Source organism: Natrix helvetica (assembly GCF_964273705.1).
Source record: "Natrix helvetica genome assembly, chromosome: 1".
Classification (NCBI taxonomy): Eukaryota; Metazoa; Chordata; class Lepidosauria; order Squamata; family Natricidae; genus Natrix; species Natrix helvetica.
This window is the reverse complement of record NC_138548.1, coordinates 119,805,507-119,826,606: the sequence shown is the minus strand read 5'-3', so window position 1 is coordinate 119,826,606 and position 21,100 is coordinate 119,805,507. Positions and strand designations below refer to the sequence as shown.

The window sequence follows — 21,100 nt, the reverse complement described above, 5'->3', positions numbered from 1 at the left end:
CTAGAAATAGATGTACTAAAAACCCTCAGTCATTAGTAGGGAAACAATTAAGATTTATATGTAAGATTTTGGTAGACCCTTGGCATTTGAGATATCTAACTCAAAGAAAATACAAATTTTATTCAAGTGGCATCAGACATTTTTAGGTTTGATTATTATTTTAAGAACACTGACTTTCTATCATCAAATTCAAGGATGCAATATTGTATTGATGTTATCTATCAGACTATAGTGCAATTATTTTGAACTGTATTTCAGAACTTAATCAAAGTATTTAGAAATTGTTATTTCAAGATTTTCTTATAAAGAATTTGTACAACAAATGCTGGTAGAGACATCATAATAGTTTGATTTGAATTCAGAAACATCAAGGGCTGAATTACATACATTATATTGACTAGAGGTTCCCTACACATGATGTACATGGTAAACTACCCAGGTATGGAGCCTTGTTTAGGGTATACCCTCAATCAAACGTAATGATAAGCATAAAGGTGTAATACCTTTTTAATATGGGGCAGCTTATATATAAATGGGCCACATGGAGACTCCTGGGAGGGGCATGGTGGGCGGGGCCAGCCAGGGGTGGGATTTGGAGGTTCTCCGAACTTGCCATAATGCTAGCTATGGGTTCTCCCGAACCCAGGCGAACCTGTAGCCGCCCACCCTGGGCTTAAATCAGACTCAAATAATGTTACTTCACTTGAAAATTCAGATTCTTGAAGTTACTGGCTTTAACCTTTCAACTAGATTTTTTTGGGTGCTTCATTCTCTGACTCCTCCTGCAGCTGGGCATCTGTGTTTTTGACTTTAGAATACTTTACCTTGTGATAGTTGTGGTTGATTTGATGGCATTCATACAGCTTTAGATTGGAGGAGATGTAGCATTCAAGATTTCTTTTCTTTTGTTGTTACTTTCACAGCCTGCCCATAATTATTGAAATCTGGGTGGTAGCTTTGAAGCTTTGGCTTCAAATAATGGACTAGCTTGTACATTCCTTGGCATTTACTTTAGTGAGATCCTTAAACTGAATCCCAGTTTATGTTACTTAACTGCTCATCAACAAGCTGCAAACCAGACAGTCTTTTTTCATCTAGCAAATCGTTTTTTGGGGTGCGAAGTCTTTACAGCTACTGTTGTCAACCATGGATAGGTTTGTCTGAGCAACTGGGCAGTTTATTTTATTGATTTATGGATAATATTTATATGGCAACCCATCTTACAAAATGTGACAATTCAAATGAAATGGGGATGCATAGTTTTTAGGCCTAAGATGCAAAACAGCCCAGAATTACTCAGATCCCCAGTGAGATACAATCTCCTTATTCATTGCCTTATTACACATGAAATATTCAGGACATTTTAAAAGGTCACAATTCGCAATGTTGTAATACAAGTTACACAAGGGGGAAGGTTAGGCAGGAATGAATATAATGTAAATGTAATGTAAAGTACAGAAATGTTGTGATTCAGGGAGAAAATGAGTGAAGAATTTAGGAGATATGAAAACCCAGGAGTAGGTTTAGGATATTTATGAAAGAAAGAAAGAAAGAAAGAAAGAAAGAAAGAAAGAAAGAAAGAAAGAAAGAAAGAAAGAAAGAAAGAAAGGTGGATGGATGCAACTTTGCAAAAATCACAGATGTGTCAATTTATAGATGTAGATAAACATTTACCTGCTAATAAAACAGACCCATGTCTCTCCATAGTGAGGAGAACTTTCACCTGATAATCTTCACTGATGGGCAACTCGGTTATTGATCACTAACTGAACTTGAACTGGACAGATCTACAGCTATCCAGGCAGAGGATACTTTTCTGACAATCCTTAAAAATAGCCTCTGGAAAGCAAGAAATATAGCTACTCTAAAGGACATTGTTCTTTGCAGCTTTTTTTATAAGCCCCATTAATAGGTTGTAAATCTGGAGGAACAAGAGTTTTAAAAGGCACGTAAGCCTCACTGAAACCACATGTACTAATGAAAAGGAGGTGTGCAACTTCTTTATTACAGAACGACACATTAATTTTATTGTAACATGTTTCTGTGCAGAAGTTAGCCCCACTGGGTAGGGATGTAACAGACAACCTTGGTGATCTCTTCTATATCAAAATGCTGCAATTTGCCAAAGTGCACCCAGTTGTACATTGGGTAACAGCAATAAATGGAATTTAGTGGCATCTTATTACCAGCAAGGAATGTTTATGGTTTTCAATCAGTAATGCACTTGGAAAGTTATGTATAAAATAATTGTTTATTTAAAACTACTGTATAAATAAAAAGTACCATGCTTCTGGGAAAGGTGCATAAAAAGACAAGCATTTGTGAATTCTGTCTTTGGAAAGATAAATGCTATGTACTTACTTTTAATTATTTCTGTGTTGTGATATACACGGATCCCTTAGCTTTTATGTATCCCCAAGCTCTTGGGCTTCTAAATATCCGCTTATATGTACTTGCTTGAAAACGTTAAAAGCCTGCTACATTTGCCACTGTACTGTAGCACCATGCCCTATCTGATGAAACCAGATACTGTGATTTGAAACTTCCCCTCCCTTCTTTAAAGAATGCAATTGAATATAGACTTGATTAAAATCTACTCAACCCTTTCTGGCATCTAGCCATTTTACTTAAAAAAATAAGTCAACTGTCCATAGGAATGTTTATTGCAAGAAAACTCTTGAAGAGTAATGCATTGTGAAAGGCAGAACAAGGAACAGGCTAATGCATTTCTTGAAGTTCCTGACTTACTCTACTTCCACACTAATGACCTACAGTACACTTCCATAGCCATTCAGTCATACAAAGCCTCTTTTCAATGCTACTCTTTTGGCATAATGGCGGTTGAACAGCGGATGCTATATTTCACTATGGAGGAAACAGGATTAAATTTGCTTAATTACATCACGGTACACAGGAATTTGCACAGGGCATCCTGGCTCTAGAAGATGAGCATCTGGTTTGGAAAATAGATTTTTAGAAGAATCAAATTCAAGCAAGCAAAACTAAATAAGAAATATTTGTGTTTCACCACCTCTCTGATGTTCTTTATTACTTGAGGAAGATTGACTTTAGTAGAACAATGCCTTTTCTGAAATCCACTTGAAAATCAAAATGGCCAGGGCTATTTAACCCAAGCCACATTCTACCCTCCAGCAGTTGCATTCTGCTCCATTTCCTTTGTATACTCCTGATAGCAGAACCACGGACATTACTATTTACAGCAACCTGAATAATACAAAGCTTCAAGATGAAACATAGATAGTCAGAAGACAAGGAGAGGAAACTACTAACAAGAACAGCAGCTTGTGGGAGGATGCTTTAGGAGTAAGAGACTTCACTCAGGCTACTTTATAAAAAGATATGTCAAAGCTCTTAGATACTGACTAATGTAGGAGAAAGCTATTTAGAGAGCCTGTTGAAATGCATAGGAGACCATTAAATAGCATCTTGTAAGTTTCTAATGGCAGTAAAATGAGGTAGATCTACATACTTTTTCATGGCAATATCTTGACCGAAGGTGGTTTGAAAAATCTCAGCTTTGTGGTTTTTTTTTTAATGTGAATATATTTCTGTTATCTATTTATTTCAATATATGCAATTTTGTCTACCATTTGCCCTGCGTTATATAACTTTTACACTAATAAATGTATTATGGTGCAACGATCCTTAATATAAGCATTTCTAGAACTGAATTAAGTTCTTGTGCACTCTGTCCTTACTGATGTTGTTAGAAGTAGTGCAAAATAGGTTTTACAACAAGAAAACATAATAATAAAAAAAGCTATTTCCGCAAATCTTCTTTCTCAATTATTTATATTTCACCTTTCTAAACGGGCTTTTAGAAGGTGTTTCAACTCATAGATAACAGTTCTGGTGCAGTTTCACAAAGTAATGGCTAAACCTTCATTCTGATGTGATCACTTTTCAAAAGTGCTTTAAATCTTTTTCTTAAAGGTTTAAAATGATGAGGCTTTGCACTGATGATGTTACCTAGTTTGGGTATTGTAACACCTGCAAGAAACCAACGAAGTTCAGAGATCACCAAAGACCGCTCTGGATTAAAATGAATAAAGATCCCCATCACCGACCACGTTGCTCTCCATGTTATGATACAACTCTTCAAAATACAAATATTTAACCCGATGTCATTAAGTCGCTTTCCACTTCTCCCCTCTAAGGTTACCTCTCTTCCATGGCTGCTCTTCTCAATTCCACCGCAAGAGGGGAGCACATGCTATACATTGCCTATGTTTTATGTGAGAGAAATCTAGCTATTTCTTCGGCCTGATTAAAAACTGTCGGAGGTGTCAGCTGATAACTCCCACGAGAGAAATTTTCCACAACTTCTCAATTCTAATTGAGGAAAAGCAATACAAGCAATAAAAATAAAGCCACAGTCTATGACTTGGTGTAATTGACCTCCATTGCATTTGTAACTCTTGTGGATTCACTTGATTCTCAAAGCTGTTTCACAGATGGATGTATATCACTAGCTAACCAATTTCATTTTGTTTAACCATTGGTGAGATCATTCACAAAATAATTGCCATGTGGATCATTCTGAAAGTGTAGATCAGCTTTATATTAGAAATTTGCTATATCAGGTAAGGCCTCGTTTCCAATCCCAGACCACACAGGTAACATTCTCACCACTCAGAATTGCTTTATGATGGAGATGGCTGTTGTCTAAATATGTTATATAAATAAATATTCTATGCTCTATGTCCTAGTGAAAAGCTACTACCGAGCTGCTGCCTGTTCAGAATCAGGCTGTGCAAGTGGCGGGTGAGTGCGACCAGGTGTGAAGCTCCACTTGTGTGAGCAGCAGGCATTTGTGCCAGATGGAGCTGCGCACATGTGCATGCCTGCTACTCACACAAAATCATGTCCTCTGACCCCCTCGTGCCAGGCCACCATGCTGGAAAGCTTGGGACCACTGTCCTAGTGGACAATCACTTAAATATGAGCCAGCAGCATGCTGCAGCCACCAAAAAAGCCAATGCAATGACGTTCTAGTACCACTTTATAAGGCCTTGTTAAGACCACATTTGGAATACTACATCCAGTTTTGGTCACCACGATATAAAAAAGATGTAAGACTCTAGAAAGAGTGCAGAGAAGATCAACAAAGATGATTAGAAGGCTGAAGGCTAAAGCATATGAAGAACAGTTGCAGAAATTGGATATGTCTAGTCTAGTGAAACCTCTAGACTAGAAGTGACATGACAGCAGTGTTTCAATATTTGAGGGGCTGCCACAAAGAAGATGTAGTCAATTTATTTTCCAAAGCACCAGAAGGCAAGACAAGAAACAATGGATGGAAACTAATCAAGAACAGAAGCAATCTAGAACTAAGGAGAAATTTCTTGACAGTGAGAGCAATCAACCAGTGGAATAGCTTGCCTTCGGAAATTGTGGGTCTTCCATCACTTTTAAGTGATGGCTTTTAAGAAGAGACTGGACAGCCATTTGTCTGAATGATTGAATAGGGGGGTGGACTAGACCGCAAAGGTCTCTTCCAACTCTGATATTCTATGTACTAAATTTTAAAAAAATCACATTATGATTCATGGTTTGATCTGTTCCATTTGTATGTCTCTCCCCCTAACCCTGTGTGCAATTGACACCTACGTACCCATTGCTTCTTGTTACAGGAATGGTATAATTAAGGAAATGACATGTCAATCAATGTATAAGTAATACAGTTGTTATACTGTAAATGTGCCAAATTTAAAGTATATGGATCTTCCTATAATGAAGAAAATATGGATTAATGACATTTTCTGATTTGATCATAAATAGAATGTCAGCCTCTCTAGAGAGAAAGTTCTCCCAAAGAATTAAGAAAAAAAATATACTTAACCAGAGCAAAGTATCTGGTTTTCCATAATACCCAAAGAGATGTCTCCAGGAAATTGAAAAACTAATTGTTGATACCGTAGTCTTCAGGGTATTATTGCCTGTGACTCAGGAGATAGTATATAGGAATCCCAGTAATCACTAACAACTTTGATGAACAATCATATATTGTATATCTTACACATTTGAAGGATACCCCCATTCCCAGTGGTGAAATTCAAATTTTGTCACTACCGGTTCTGTGGGCGTGGCTTGGCGGGCATGGCAGGGGAAGGATACTACAAAATCTCCTTTCCCACCCCACTCTGGGGCCAGCCAGAAGTGGTATTTGCTGGTTCTCCGAACTACTCAAAATGTCCGCTACTGGTTCTCCAGAACCTGTCACAACCTGCTGAATTTCATCTCTGCCCATTCCTCTGTCTCCCAGATTATGGAATTTGGCTCCTGCTTTCGCAGTATTTAAGATGCTAAACATATATCTTGTCATCAAGCTTTTAGTTGTTAATAATTTTAATGACCGCTTTTCATTGTAGTAATTCTGCTTCACTATATTTTAATTTCTCTAAGCCACTTTGAATATTAGAAATTTGAGTATAAATTCACATTTCACCAATCAGTCAAAACATATCCTGCAGCAGCATGAGTGGCTACACCAGCAAAATATATCCTGTCCTGCCTGCTTAGACCAGGAAGGGAAGGGGACCCCATTCCAAGTTTCTAGTAAAACCCAACAATGAGGACCAGTATTAATGGCTACCTTAACATGCTTTGTAAGAAAGGAATACAATGATCTAAGGATATGAAATGCAAGCCTCTAGCGTACTGTACACCCCTCTATTCAAATTGTGACTTTGAGGCTTCTATCTCCAAGATGGGTACTACAGTACTTCAACTTCCATCACTTTCAATTTCTCAGAAGGACACCAAATTGGGGAAGGCTGCTCTGCAATGATCTGACAGTGTACCTTCTCTGTACTGATGTTCTTCAAGTTCCATTAAAAGAGGTGGGAGGGCTACCCAATTCTGTGACCCCCCCCCCAAGCTATTATAAATCTAGTACAGAACTGCTCTGTTAGCCTTTTTCCCTTATCTGCAAAGCAAACTACAAACTAAACACAGAATTGGCTCTTTTAGTCTAACATAACAGTATGCGTAAGAAGAGATAAAACCATACAATAATAACACTTTTTTCTAGTTAATGAGAGAGAGAGAGAGAGAGAGAGAGAGAGTGGGAGGGAGGGAGGGAGAGACTCAACAGGATAAATGTGATAAACAAAAGGTATTTAAAGCAGGTTAGTAACATTAATATATTGTTTAACATATTGCAGTCCTCATACAAATATATTACTTGGTTTAAGTTTGCTACGGGTCAAGCGTATCTGTCTTGCATTCTGTTGGATTAATTAAGAGGAATGACATAAGTGAAGGTTACCTTTGATCATAATACAAGGGTCCAAGTTTTTAGCCTTGGGCTCCCTTTCCTCTTCCAGCAACTCCATGAAATCATTGGGTGGGTCATTTAATGGCACCAGAAGCCAGTTCTTTGCCTGCTGTGCTCTGTTTAGACTAGCTTGTTAATCAATTCCTAGCAAACAGGACCAAGTTAATGGGCTCTTCCTCATGGCTCATTTAAACTGTTATTCACCCAGCAGAAAATTATATCAGCAGCATAAGAACTGCTGTCCCTGTAGTCAACTCTACTTTGCTCTAGGCTTGTGACTGGCAAAAGATGGTGTCTTCAATTATTGCATGCTGGACATGCTAAAGGGCTGGCAGATTCTCCTGTTTCCCTTCCCTCTTACTAAACTTCACTTGTAGGGGGGGGGGGAATTCCATCCAACAGTTATCCTTAACATGGGATGAGATTGGACAGTTTTGACAGATGGCTAGACTGGTGGATTTAGCAGCCGTCAAAATTCAAACCGGACCTGGGTGACAAGTGTCCCAGAGGCCTGCATGGAAAGGAACTATTTTGTTACACAATGGCAATGTGCATCCTTTGAGCCTGTTATCTGGGTTACTAATACACACGTTTGTCATTATTTCAGGGTATTAAAGTCATGTTCAAAAGTAATGACAGGTGATACAGGTGAGGTCTGGGGAGAGGAAAAGGTAGGGGCCTCCTGCACTGTTTCACCCAACACTCCCATGTATGTCTCCTCTGCTAAATAAAGACATTTTAAAACCAAATGCCAAACCTTTAGCAATTGATCAATGATGGGGGTGTTGGGGGTATTGGAACAGTGAAGCAAGAGGGAAAATAAGCTTGTACATCCTCACCCAGTCGACTCTCTGGAAGAGTATTTTTTGAACCTATATTGAAAAGAATAGCCAACGACTACATAGAGGTGTGTGTGTGTGTTTAAATATAATCTCTTCATGCCAGAATTGAAAATTGTGTTTATGGGATATATGTATATACTATGTGTGTGTGTGTATATATAGATTTTAATTGTTTCCATATGGGTTCTTTAATTTTGGAGTTTTTTTTCTTCTGTTTAGTATTTTCAAAGTGTATTCTTTATGATGCTTTATTGTTTGTTTCATTGTTTACCTTTTGTATTTTTGAATCCTGCTACAAAATGTAACAATAGGGAACATTAAACATTAAAATGGTCAATGAAGTACAATTCAGTGACCCACAGTAAAGTATGAAAACTGTTGCTTGCTTAAGAGGGGAACACTCTTTTAGCAATACAGAAGCTGAGGAATAAATTAGGGCTGCCTCAGATGAAAGCAGAAAATTAGATGGGGATGCCTGTGCCATGGGGAAAGGCTCAATGTGGAGATGAAATAGACAAGGATTAAAGATGCTACAGTGGAAATAAGGGAAAAGAGTCAGATTTGCAAAGATGAGTTTATAGCTGACGCAATATATATAGTTTATGTAGTTCTTTTCATGGGGAGAATGCACAACTAGCATTTAAAACACTTGGACATCCTTTTCAGGCCCATGACAATGTTGTGCTAGCTTGTGTTAATGACCAACCCTTGCAAAGTTCCTTCGAATGTTGTTGGAAGGCTGCATCTCTCAAGATATTGTGAATTGCACAGTTTCATAAGATTTCATATGAGCTCACTGAAATCTCAAGATTTGGAGATCTTGAAACATTCTGGCCTTTCCTTTGGATTTTGAAGACATGCCACGTTTAATTTGATGGTGACAGACACCATTTGTTGTGGGTTGGACATAGTTGGAGGAAAAGAGGTAAAGGGACACAGAGGCCTTTCCTTTCTCCAAATCATGCATTAACAGATATTGTAAAACCAGTGGAAAACTATCAACACTTACCATCAACATCTCACTAGTAAGGGAATTTACAAGGTCTGAGACAGATGAACGGGGCTCTGTTTTGTGATCAGTGTCCTCATGTTGGGTCTGACCCGGCACTGGTGTTGTGTTGACAACTTTCCCTCCAGAGGGTAATCTGTGGGAGAGAAGGGAAACCTTTACATATGTTTTGAATATAATAAAAACTCAATATTTGTAATAGGGAGAAAGAGTATATATTATGGTAGATCCATTCAGCAGCAGCAAAGTAACAAAAATTATGCAGTATTACTATTTAGACATCTGGTATGTAGTTTTGAATTTATCACGATCACTTTCATTTGTGGCCCATATATTTCTGATATATACTGTTAAGTGATATTGCTCAGTTTTTCCTGGTAATGATTACTAATGAGGATGATGATAAAAACAACATGTTGTTTTCAAACTTCTATTCTGCTTTTTCTCCAGCTCAAAGTAGTTTTACTGGAGATATCCCTTCAATTTATCACCATATCCTAAACTCTGGTCAGATTTTAGGCTGAATGAAGGAACTGGCTCAAAGTCAACTTGTGACGTTTCCTGGTGAACTTGAATCTGGATTTCTCTGATGCTAGTCCAGCACTTCAACCACTATACCACATTGGCTCTCATTATCTCATGAGTCTGAGCCAGATCATGAATGCTGGTTGGATTTGCTGTGGGGCTTGCTGCCAATTCCTTTCCCACCTCACAGGCCATTAACCTTCTCCAAACACAAAATTCCTTCTGTCAAAGAGAGAAGTGCTTTTGTTTACTTTCCTTGACAGGCAATTTCTGAGATGACGTACAGCCAGATGGTTTCTCAGCCAGTGTACTCAGAGCACCTAGGGAACCTGAGTGCTGGGTGACAAAGGGATATCTCACAGGGCTTTAGAAAAGGAGCAGAGTCAAAAAGCTAGGATAGATTGTCTGTGACAGATCATATCTCTAGTCCAAAACATGACACAACCTGAGTTAAACTTCTTCACTGTAGCCTACTTTTCATCAGATGAATCAAGCTGTTGCAGTAGTATCTTATTATCCACTGATTATGCCCCACTGAGCTGTATCAATGATAGCATATGTAGCAACTGCCTTCCAGCTTACTTTTCTTTTGCAGCAGAGAGCGAAATTGTTAACCAAAAACATTTTGGCAAGCCCTGGCTTCCTTTGCGTCTCTACAACAGCATAGCTATGGATTCTCAAGTGGAGCTGAGAAGTAACATCTATGATACAGATAAGAACCTATTTCACAACAATCAACGTGGATCTCCATATAACATGACTTATTCCACATTCCAACATACCTAGTCTGAATTATAGATTCACCAAAGAATATTTAAAACCTAGCCTCCTTCTGCTTCCTATCAGGGGATTCAAACATGAAATATGTTTCTCATTGGCTTTTATTTTAATCAGTGGTTCTCTCCTCCTGACAAGCCTTAGCAAACTTAAAAGAATCTAATGTTTTCAGTTAGTCAGGATGGGATGTTATTATATCTGGCATAAGAAAAATTGGATTTTAGCATAGAGGAATGAGATAGTGAAAAAAGAGAGGAACTGGTGGGCATTAGGGTGTGAAAAGGGCATCTATACGGGGAGAGATATAAATATTTTATTGTCTAAAAATCTATTGGGAGAATGGATGCAGAATGAGAGAGCTGGTTACAATTTCCAGAGACTGGACATTTAACAAAGACATATCGAGATCCACATGTGACATACAAAGACATGGAAGAGAACTTATGCAACACCTTTTTTTGGATAAGTTGAAGAACAAATGCAGTATTTAGTGCCTGGTTAAATAAATAATATTCATCTCGAGTTTAAATACATTTTACGTCTAAAGCTAGAAAGCTAGAAAACTTGCCCTCTTCCACTCCAATTTTTCTGAGTGTAAGGAAAATATTGAACACTGAACAAATCTAAGGTAGATGTCCTTTGTTTGAAGTGTTACATTTTCATTTGGAGGGACCTGCCGTATGTGTTAGTTGGCCAGAAACCTTTCGAGAAACCTGCTCTTTCAAGGCCCCTTGTGTGGATTTTATGGAAGAGTTTTATATATTTAAAATATTTATAGCACTCCCATAATCCACAGTTATTACTGTGTATCATTTGTGATGCTCTATATGTTTCCTCAGAGACAGGGAAAGTGCATCACAGAATGGTAGCATTTCTCTTCACTAGCCCCCACGATTGGAAGGAGCAAAATGTTAAAGAAATACCTCTGTCTAGGTTGCCAGAAGTAGAGCAAGTCTATTCCTATAGCGGCATGGGAAGCGCTGGGCACTGAATGTTAAGCAAGGCATTAAAGGTTACCCATCGTAAAGCCTAGTGACTGCTGCTGGGAGGAAAATAGGAATGCCACTTTCAATTTCTGAAGTCACAGTTGATAATTAAAAACATCAAAAGGAGAGTTTTGAAAAGCAATGGCCTTTATTACTCCAGCATGTGACAATAAATATAGCTAGCAGAATCAAGAAATAACTACCCACAGGGCTGAATGTGCCCAAGAATGGCCCGGGGTGGTAGGTTTTGCTTGTCCATTCAGGGCAAAATTCTTAAAAAATCATCAGAACATATGAATGCCTTGAGGATGATGGGGTTATTTTTTCCATCTAAGCCAATTGCATTTGCTCTGACATGATGCAACTTTCGGTGGTGTCCCGCAGAGCCTTTCCCACCACTTCCTACTGGGGTCTTCCAATATAGAAGCCATGCATGCAGCTCTATTCCTGAGCTGCAGTCCTAGTCATAAGAATACATGCTGGGGGCCCTTCCTGCGTGTTATGCAAGGAGCTCGAAAAAAGAGCAAGTCTCCCAAAGCGGAGAAGGGCTTGTAGAGCAGTAAGCCTAAAGCCGACTGTTTTCAACCACAACACCAGGCTTAAATCTTGTCAGCAGAAGAGACTCACTGAAGTTGCCAATAAGAGACATAAAAAGAACCGAAGAAACATATACAGACAAAACGTTCGGTGACAGACAAATAATATCAGACAGATGCTAAGGGAGAAAACTTCCAAGACTGTCATGAGATATGAATCTCTTTCGATGTAACACAAAGTGTCAGATGCACCAATGAACTGTTGCAATGGCTTATCACATGCACATCTGTAGGTATCCAAACATGCAGACGTATCTCTCACACAATCAAAAATGCTGCTATCAAGAAAAAGAGCAATAAACAAATAACATTCAGGGGCAGGTTCAAGCTTGTTAGACATATGCAGAAGGACAGACCAAGCCGTAGGAAATTTCAGATAGAAAGGTCATACTCCGAGACAAGACTGGACACATGCAAAGGACTAGACATGCTGCCGATGTATACCTGGAATAGAGACTAACACATGCACATACAGATAAAAGAGACTGAAATAGCTGAAGAAGAAAAAAAGGTTTAAAATAAGTGTGTGTACGGGTGTGTGTAATATTAGAGAAAGTGTAAGCATATGCGTGAGATCAGTTATCAGAAGTTATGACAAATCCGAAGTTATTTTTGCAACCACACTCTACTGAATCAGCTGCAAAGCTGTCTGGGAGTTCATGAATGCTGCAGAGTCACAAGAAAAGCAAAGAGACACAAAATGGCTAAAAAGGAAGAAGGTCTTCTATTACAGGATCTGCATGGTGCCTCCTGATAGAACAGAAATAGAGTGAAAGAAGTGGGTAAGACAGAGAAATACACACACACATACATACTCAGAAACATTAGTAAGGGAGAAACAGCACACTCACAGGACAAGGCACTAGATTGGAGTTGCCAAAGCTGACAATGGAGGAAAGATCAGAGAGTAACAGTAGAAAGACGAGAAAGAAAAAGAGAAAGTGCAGAAGGAGATATTATAGAGAGAGGGTTGGGGGCGGGGGGGAGAGAGAGAGAGAGAGAGAGATAGGGCATGAGAAATTCATAGGCTCACTGCAAACAAGATCAGTGGAGAGAGGCCGAAGTCAGATGTGGCTGGAGTGCAACCAGAACCCTCCCAGCAGGCAACCCCCCACCCCCACCCCAGGACTGCATCACAAGGCTTGTTGCAATCACTGGGCAAGATCAGCATTCCAAGGCCAAGCAGGCAGAGAAGAGGAAGGGATGCAAGGCAAAAAGTGAAGGGAGATGCAGGAAAAGGAGCACAGAGGAGTGAAAACAGCATGGTGTGTGTAAGGAAGCAAATAACAAACTGAACACAGCTGGAAAGGGAACAAGTAGAGACATGTTTCCATGAAACAGGCAGGAAAGAGGACTGAGGGCTTGAAACTGGCATCCCATTCCAATATTATCATGGCTGGTAGTATTTGTCCAGTCCACAAGGGCTCCATTGCAGAAGGCTGCAATTTGCTAGGCCAATTACATTAGTCTCTTCTACACATCAGTATCTAGAGCAGGGGTGTCAAATTCAAGGCCTGCAGGCTGGATCTCAGGTACTTAGGTCTGGCCCATTGGGCCATCATGGAAATAGCGAAGGCCCAGCCTGCGGTGCCTCTGCCAGTGAAAATGAAGCTTGGGAGGACTGAGTGTGGCTGTCCCAGGCTCTGTTTTCAGTCATGACAGCCTCCTGCAGCCCTCTGCCAGAGAAAATGGAGCTGGGGGGGGGGGGGGGCGTCGCTCCATTTTTACTGGCAGAGGGCTGCAGGATGCCATCATGCTGGCCACACCCACCCTCAAACCCGCCCCTGAGGCGGCCCTAAATGAAATTGAGTTTGACACCCCTGATCTAGAGGGAAGGGGGACATTGGTAAAGGACTGACATAATTAGAATGGCCTAATTTTGGTCATTGCTGAGGGTATTCTCAGGACGATTTGGGCCGAGTAACATTTGGCCAGCAGGTTTACTGCATATACTAGTTATGAAAAGATCTTATAGGACACCAAGGTCAAAGGAAAGGAGTAACCAAATGCTTTTTGATTCAGATATCTGACTGTATGAAATTTGCTTCTCATTGTATGGGATTTACTTCAAATATCTGCAGCCCCTAAGATATGTCAGGGTCTGGCTTCTCTTACACCAAAGTTACAAGATTTCTGCATCTTTTGTTTAGAAGACACATACCTTCTTGTCCTGACCTATCCCAAAATTTCCACAAGGAAATGTTTGCTCTGGTAACATTTGCATTTAATCTGACAATATGAATATTTTTCAGATGAAACTGAAAACACTAGCTTTACTTTTTTTAAAATATAGATCATGCAAGATCCTACCAAGGCATATCTAGAGCCCTTTTATAAAAACTCTACTGTACCTGCCTGACATTAGGTATTCCTGTTCCTGCTAAAGATGAATTCACCCGAAATACAAAGTGTGTACATAGGAATACAGTGAAGCAACTCTATTAGTGGAATACATCTAAACATTTAACCCATAATTATGGCAAGATAGATGAATTTACTTATTAGCCATCTGTAACCCAGTTTTCAAATTGCACAATGATACAGAAATTATTAAATGGGTCTAGATCTATGCTGTTAATTTGAATTGTGTTTTTTTTAACATTTTGCTTTATTATGTGGTCTTATACTGATTTTTTTTACTGTTGTTGAATGTTTGCTTAAATAACAGTAATAACATTAAATAAATGGGTGCATGCTGAAGCTATCGTAAGTTATTTCATAAATACAATTTTGAGTTTTAAAAAAGGAATAAATATTGAAATATGGATTTACTGAGATACCTGCAAGAGGTACAGAGATTATGCGGTAAATAGAAGAGCCTTCTTTTCTTAAAGGAAAACTGGCCTTCTGAAGTTGCTATTTGTCTAAGAGGTAAGCTGTTAGCTTCCCTTCAGCTTGCAGAAAGGAAGACTTTTCATCAAACAATAAGAGAAAGGTTGGGGAGAAGGGTGTCTTCTCCTCACTGATCTGATCTGATTAGGACTCACTGCAGTGGCTTTCTTTTTGCATACAAAAAGCACACAAATGTGACTTGTGAATGAATGCCGGCCCAAGGTTCCACAATTAAGTATATTATTAAGACTTCTAAACTTAGAATGTCTCACACAATTTTTTATAACAGATGTTATGAAACTGGAACTGGTCTTCATAACCAGTTCTAGAAAGACATCCTTCATTGGCTGTTGCTGATTAACTGCACAACAAAGGATACTTTCACTTAAGTTAAGTAGAGATGCATTATGGAATGAACATGAGCCAATGTGTTATTTCCTCTCCTAGAGCACTGCAATGATTTGAGAGATTATTTACCTACTATTACTTAAATTATACATTGAAAAAAGCCACGTGAAGCATGCACCGGGACCATCAAATAGGAAGTGGGAAAATGTTTAGTGAAACAGTGCCTCAACACAGTTAAAAATAGCTGGTAGGTGAGAAATGATGCCAATGAATTAATTCACTGATTTTGTGAAATCTGCTCCTTCACACCATTTCACACCCATGTGAGAACTACTGAGGGCTCTGCCTCTGCCTGTAGCTAGCTAGGCAGTTCTTCTTGGACTCCCTATTGTTTAGTTCCTTCTATGTGTTATAAATAACTATATCTTAGTGAATCTCTTTAACCGACTGAGCGGAAGGTAGGGAAGAGGAAAAACAAGGAATGAGAGACTATTTATAGCTTATCATGGAGTAGCAATACGTTTACTACTAGGTAGGTTAGTTTAGGTCATCCAAGAGCCAAATAAAGGCCATTCTAATTATAACAATGTTGCACCTCAATTTGGGGGTAGAATTTATCTATCTAATGGGCTTCATTATGATGATAATTCATTATGAAGATGGCCTAAGTTCCTCTATAGTTTACTCCAACAAGACTATCATAAAAAAAACATTTACTTTGCCACATCTGTAAAAAGTATATTTTAGTTGGACAGGTTACTGAGAAGAATTCTCTGCATTATGGCTCAGGAAAACTTCCTGTCCCCTTAAAATCTCGGTTCATTTTTCAAGAAATTTCATTCTGATGACAAAAGGTCATGGCTGTTGACAGGTAATAAATATCAGCTTATCTCTTTATTCTTCAAACCTATTGTTCTTTTTTAGACATTTATAACATTTGAATATAATGTCCTCTCTATTTTTACAACAAACCTGCTGACCCTGAACTAATTTTATGAAGTAAAATCAACCTGTGTCCTTTTTGGTTAAATCTTGGTAAGTAATAGACAAAAAATACTGTCCCATTTATTCTTATAAATATATTTGGAAGCAATTCCTGGAACACTCAGTAGAAATGTAGTCTACACAGAATTCCACTTTACTTCTGAATTTACATGCAATCATCACATTAAATGGATTTGTCTCAAGACTAGTCTTAAACCCAGGATCTGAGATTTTCTTTTCTTCTTCAGGTGTGTGTAAGTGTGTGTGTGTGTGTGTGTGTGTGTGCCTGTGTGTTAGTGAGAAAGAGATAGAGAAATGCTTGTAGTAGAACATATACTCTGTGTTCATACATTTTCAGGGATATAAATGAAAGGGCTATATGAAATTGGAGAAATGTATTAGGATTTATGTGAGTTAAGTACGCAGTATGCAGTTGGTGGAGAAAAATAGCCACAGGATTCCAGTGATTTTTCAAGAGAAACTCAGCAACCAGCAGGGGAACAAGGATGCCAGCAGGATGGTTTTAGAGTGGCTCAGTCGAGAATTTCTATTTCCAGAACTAGCCTTCCATACTTTTGTTGGGCTAGGATGGAAAGCTCTCTTTCCTCTTGCTGGTTCTTGCGGCTCAAAGCCTCTGTCTCCTACTCATACCTCTTGTCCCCCTGAGAATTCTGGTTCTGCTGGTTCCCAGTAGTTTGTAGATCAGGTATATTGGCAAAGTCGTCCTGTTCTGAGAGCCCCAAAACAAGTGATAGCACCACCATGCGGCCTTCCCTGTCCAGAGGTGATCCATCCAGGGGAGTGAAGAGGCCCCAGATTCAGTGAGCAGGATGCAGGTAAAAGAGGCAGACAGGAAAGAGAAAGAAGAACAAAGCATAAGAAAAGAAACTAGAAGGAACACAATTATTATAAAACTGCAATGAAAAGGAGACTATAATATGTAACTACTGTTCCCACAATACACATTAAATTCTCAATCCTCTTTGACAAGATTCAGAGCAAGAATTAACAGAGGTCAGAAATACAAAAGAATTTATTACAAGGGAGTTGCATAAGACAGAGTCTAGAAAGCCAATTTTCAAGAGAAAAGCATCTTGCTACATTGGCCATTCTTTGGCAGAGATAAGAAACTTGATCTATTTCCAGAATCATTGGTACAATTATTATTTTTACTTAATAGATTTATATTCTGCGCTCAAATAATATTTATGTTTTCTTCCTCATGTTTTTTTCTCCCCAATAATCTGGTGAAGAAATTTGGATTCAGAGAATTATTGGTCCAAGCCTTTCAGTAAGGTACCACAGATGAAAATGGATTTGGATACCACTGATTGCTGATGGGAGTTTGAAACAATCGTGTTGCGCAAATAACTGCACATGTTGCAGTATATTTTACAAAATTGTAGCTTGCTGCACAGTTATTAAGAAGCACTAGATATTTTGGCATTATCAACAATAATTATTGTGTGCCAGCCAGATTCACTTCTCGTGAAATGGGCGGCTAGAGAAATTTTACAGATAAATAAATAATAGCAGGAGATTAGGTGAAAATCATTGGAGTGTAATTATTGGAACTACTCTGGGGTCAATAGCAATGAAATGCATTGTCAATTATTGCTACAATTAAAACTGTTTATTGCTTGGGGCTAGAATTTGATATTTTTCCATCTTTTGCAGTGGAGAATATTACTCAAATCATTGCACATATTTAATCTTATCATGGTCAAATCAAAAATCACAGTAAAGGATGTTATGGACATCTGAAATCCCAACCAGAAAACAGAGGTTTTCGACTTTGATATTTGTGTCCAATGTGATTTTAAAGCTGATTTCTAAGTTTTAGAGAACTCTAGGCATTTTTGTTCTGAACAAGAATGTTTTGGCCTTTTGTTGGCCAGCAGTTCTGTTATTACCCCAAGGTGCAAAAGACAGTGGTGCATAGAAAAACAATGCTGTGACTGCAGTTTTGGTGTTGTTCATATATCAAATATGAGGTATCTGTTCGCTGTCATCCAGGCTATCCTGTTTGTCACTCCTTGTGAGACCTTCCAAATATAGTAGCTGAATTCAGAATGGATCAAACAATTTCGGAACTAAAAGAGGCTCTGAGTAGGAATTATGTGATAAAATCTGAAGCTGTCTGAGCTGCAATGTACCAGAGACCAAATAAACGTCCTGTGAAAAGACATGGAACTAGAAAAGGGAACAATTATGACAGCTAAATGTCATGGAATAGTCAAATACATTACAACTGGCCATCATCCTCTGTTCTTCCCTCTTTATCTGAGTTTCACAGATGTTTAATAAACAGATAATGATACAGTTTTGGATATGAATCAACAAAGAAGCAGAATCTTTAATCAGCAGGATCTTGCTCTGGTTTGGCTCAAATTTTGTGGCCAGCTTAAAATAAAACCCAGAGCAAAGTCTAAGACTGTGAGTGTCATATTGATCTGTTTGTTCTGTAAATAATAAAGGACTTCCATAGAAACTTCAACAATGAGAGAAGTAATCTGTGGCAATAAAATTAGAAGTGATGGTAAAGTACTTGTTTAAGTGACACATTATGCTATAAATTGGCTATTTTTTGATATTTTATTCATCATTTCTTTTACATCCCCCCCTTATTCTGGATCAGACACACAGGCCTACTTGGGAAATTTAGTTTTCAGTAATAAGGCTCCAGTTAGGTGTTTTATTTAATAGAAAATATGATGGACAATGAGGACAGTAAGAGTGAGCCAATATTTTGTAACATCAATAATATTTTGCCCACGCCGAGATTATGAACCAGACCACAACATCCTCAGGAAAATGCTACCAAAATTAGCTACAAATTCTCTCCAATCCAGTTTCATATAGCTGTATTGCTGAGAATGGATATTTGGGGCTTACATTAAAATTTTGCAGTGGAATCCCATGTCATAAGAAGGGTGCTTCTGCTTATGACTCCAGCTTACCTCAAAGAGGGGGAAACGATGGAGGTTTATATCCATCTTTTGGATGTGTCCCAAATTCTGAGCTTGCTGGAGTAGGAAAAATGTTTTTGTGGGTTTGATCCAAGAAAAACTTTCTAATATGTAACAATATTGAACATTGCCATAATAAACCTTGAACTCTCTTTATAGGTAGGCTAGGGAGTGTCATTTTTACTTTCCCAAAGTTTGGCAAGCATCATCTCCTCAGAATGAGAAGCCACATTTGCAAATTGTACATTTCTCAAAAATGATTGTGTAACCCATGTTTTGGGGAAAAAAAGAGGAAACTCTTCAAATAGTATCAATCTATTTAAAATTTCAGTAAAAACTTTAAAAAGTGGCTTATTTCTCTCCTGTCATTTAGTAGGAAGACATACGAAGCCTAGAAATTCTGAAGGGAGCTTTGTTTGGATCAGAGATGAAGCAGGCAATTCCCAAAATAGCTGGAGGTAAAGCAACCCATTTTCTGAAATGCTAAAGCAAGATTGGGGGCACATTTTTCTTTTGATTCTTAGACTGATTTACCATATGTTTGACGAGATAGAAATTCAGAAGATTTCAGTCTGGCAGCCATTTTAAAAATTAATGAAATAAGAAGAGTCTGCAGCTGGATGACTGAGATAGTTCATAATATCTAGAAGAACATCTCTGCCAATGTTAGTTGTCTATCAGAGAAGGAAATATTTCTATATGTATTTTATGCTGTCCTAACTCACCTCAACCTTCCCCACGGTTTTGAGACTTTCTCAGGCTGTTCTATAAAATGTTTCTGTATCTTACATCCGCATAGAAGGAAGCAAGGAGCATGTAGTTCAGGAGATAGGAAAAGTACCTTAATTCTACACTTGTCCATCAGACTACTTATAATGAGTTATTCACACATAAAAATGTAATCGACAGCTTGCTCTATCTTCAGGGGCCTTCGATGTACTTCAGAATCCAAAGTGATACAAAGGCTAAAGTGGTTGTTTTCACTTTCAATAATAGCCAAAGACAATCACCGACTTCCAGACTCTTAGTTTCTCTGTGCCTCACTGTTCCACAACTGTAGTTAAAAATCTGTCATCTCACAAGCCCAGTCACATTGTTTTAATTAATGATTATTTTAATTCACAAATGTATATGACTCTGCATATCTTCTGCATCCCCCGAGTTTGAAAAACCAGGACCTTAATTTGAGGAGCTTGTCTTGCTTCCAAACAGAACTGTTAGGTTAACAGCGGGGACTGTAACAAATAAGGATAGGAATGCTCTTTGAAATAAAGAGTTATAAAAAAGCTTGATGATTTTAAAGAAGATGAATGCCATGCCATAGGTTTAGCCATTTTGGCTCCTGAATCCTTCAAAATGAGAAGTATTTCTTATTGTCTTGAGAGTATGTGTGAGGGTTCAAAAAGGAGCATTAAGTCTCTGCTTTGTTATGTCTTTTTAACAGATGGGGTAATCAGAAATGTATACAGTATTCCAAATGTGGGCACACCATAGAGTTGTACAAAAGCATTTGCAATATTGTCACTTTTATTTCCAAGCCCTTCTCTAATGATTTCTAACATGGAATCTATATTTTTCATAGACACCTTACACTGAATTAACATTTTCATTGGGCTTTCCACTATTAATGACCTCAACTTCTTTTTTCGGATGACAGAGTACTCAGATTCTGTCAGTATATAGATGAATCTATGGGGATTCACCTCAATGAAGTTAAATGGAATTGCATTTGCCATTTGGCTGACCATACACCCAGTTGTCAGAGACTCTTCTGAAGCTCTTTGCAATCATTTTGGTTTTTATCACTTTGAATAAATTTTAGAGGAGTGTTGGATTGGGTTGGACCAAAACCTACCCAATCCAGCATTCTGTTCCCATACTGGCCAAAAAACAAAGACCGAAGTTGCACAGATGGTAGTTATCACATGGAAA

General features: G+C 38.4%; 1 protein-coding gene across 3 annotated transcripts in view; it reads right to left on the bottom strand.

Annotated features, from left to right (window-relative positions):
- SYT7 (synaptotagmin 7) overlaps positions 1 to 21,100 on the bottom strand; it is a 272,500-nt gene that overhangs the window by 34,476 nt on the left and 216,924 nt on the right. For 2 of the 3 annotated variants that reach the window (XM_081934932.1, XM_081934933.1), the window contains one exon: positions 9,152 to 9,287. In XM_081934932.1, the coding sequence (XP_081791058.1) occupies positions 9,152 to 9,287 (136 nt within the window). Of the gene's footprint in view, positions 1 to 9,151; positions 9,288 to 16,850; positions 16,974 to 21,100 lie in introns of all 3 variants that reach the window. The other variant, XM_081934931.1, reaches the window with a different exon arrangement.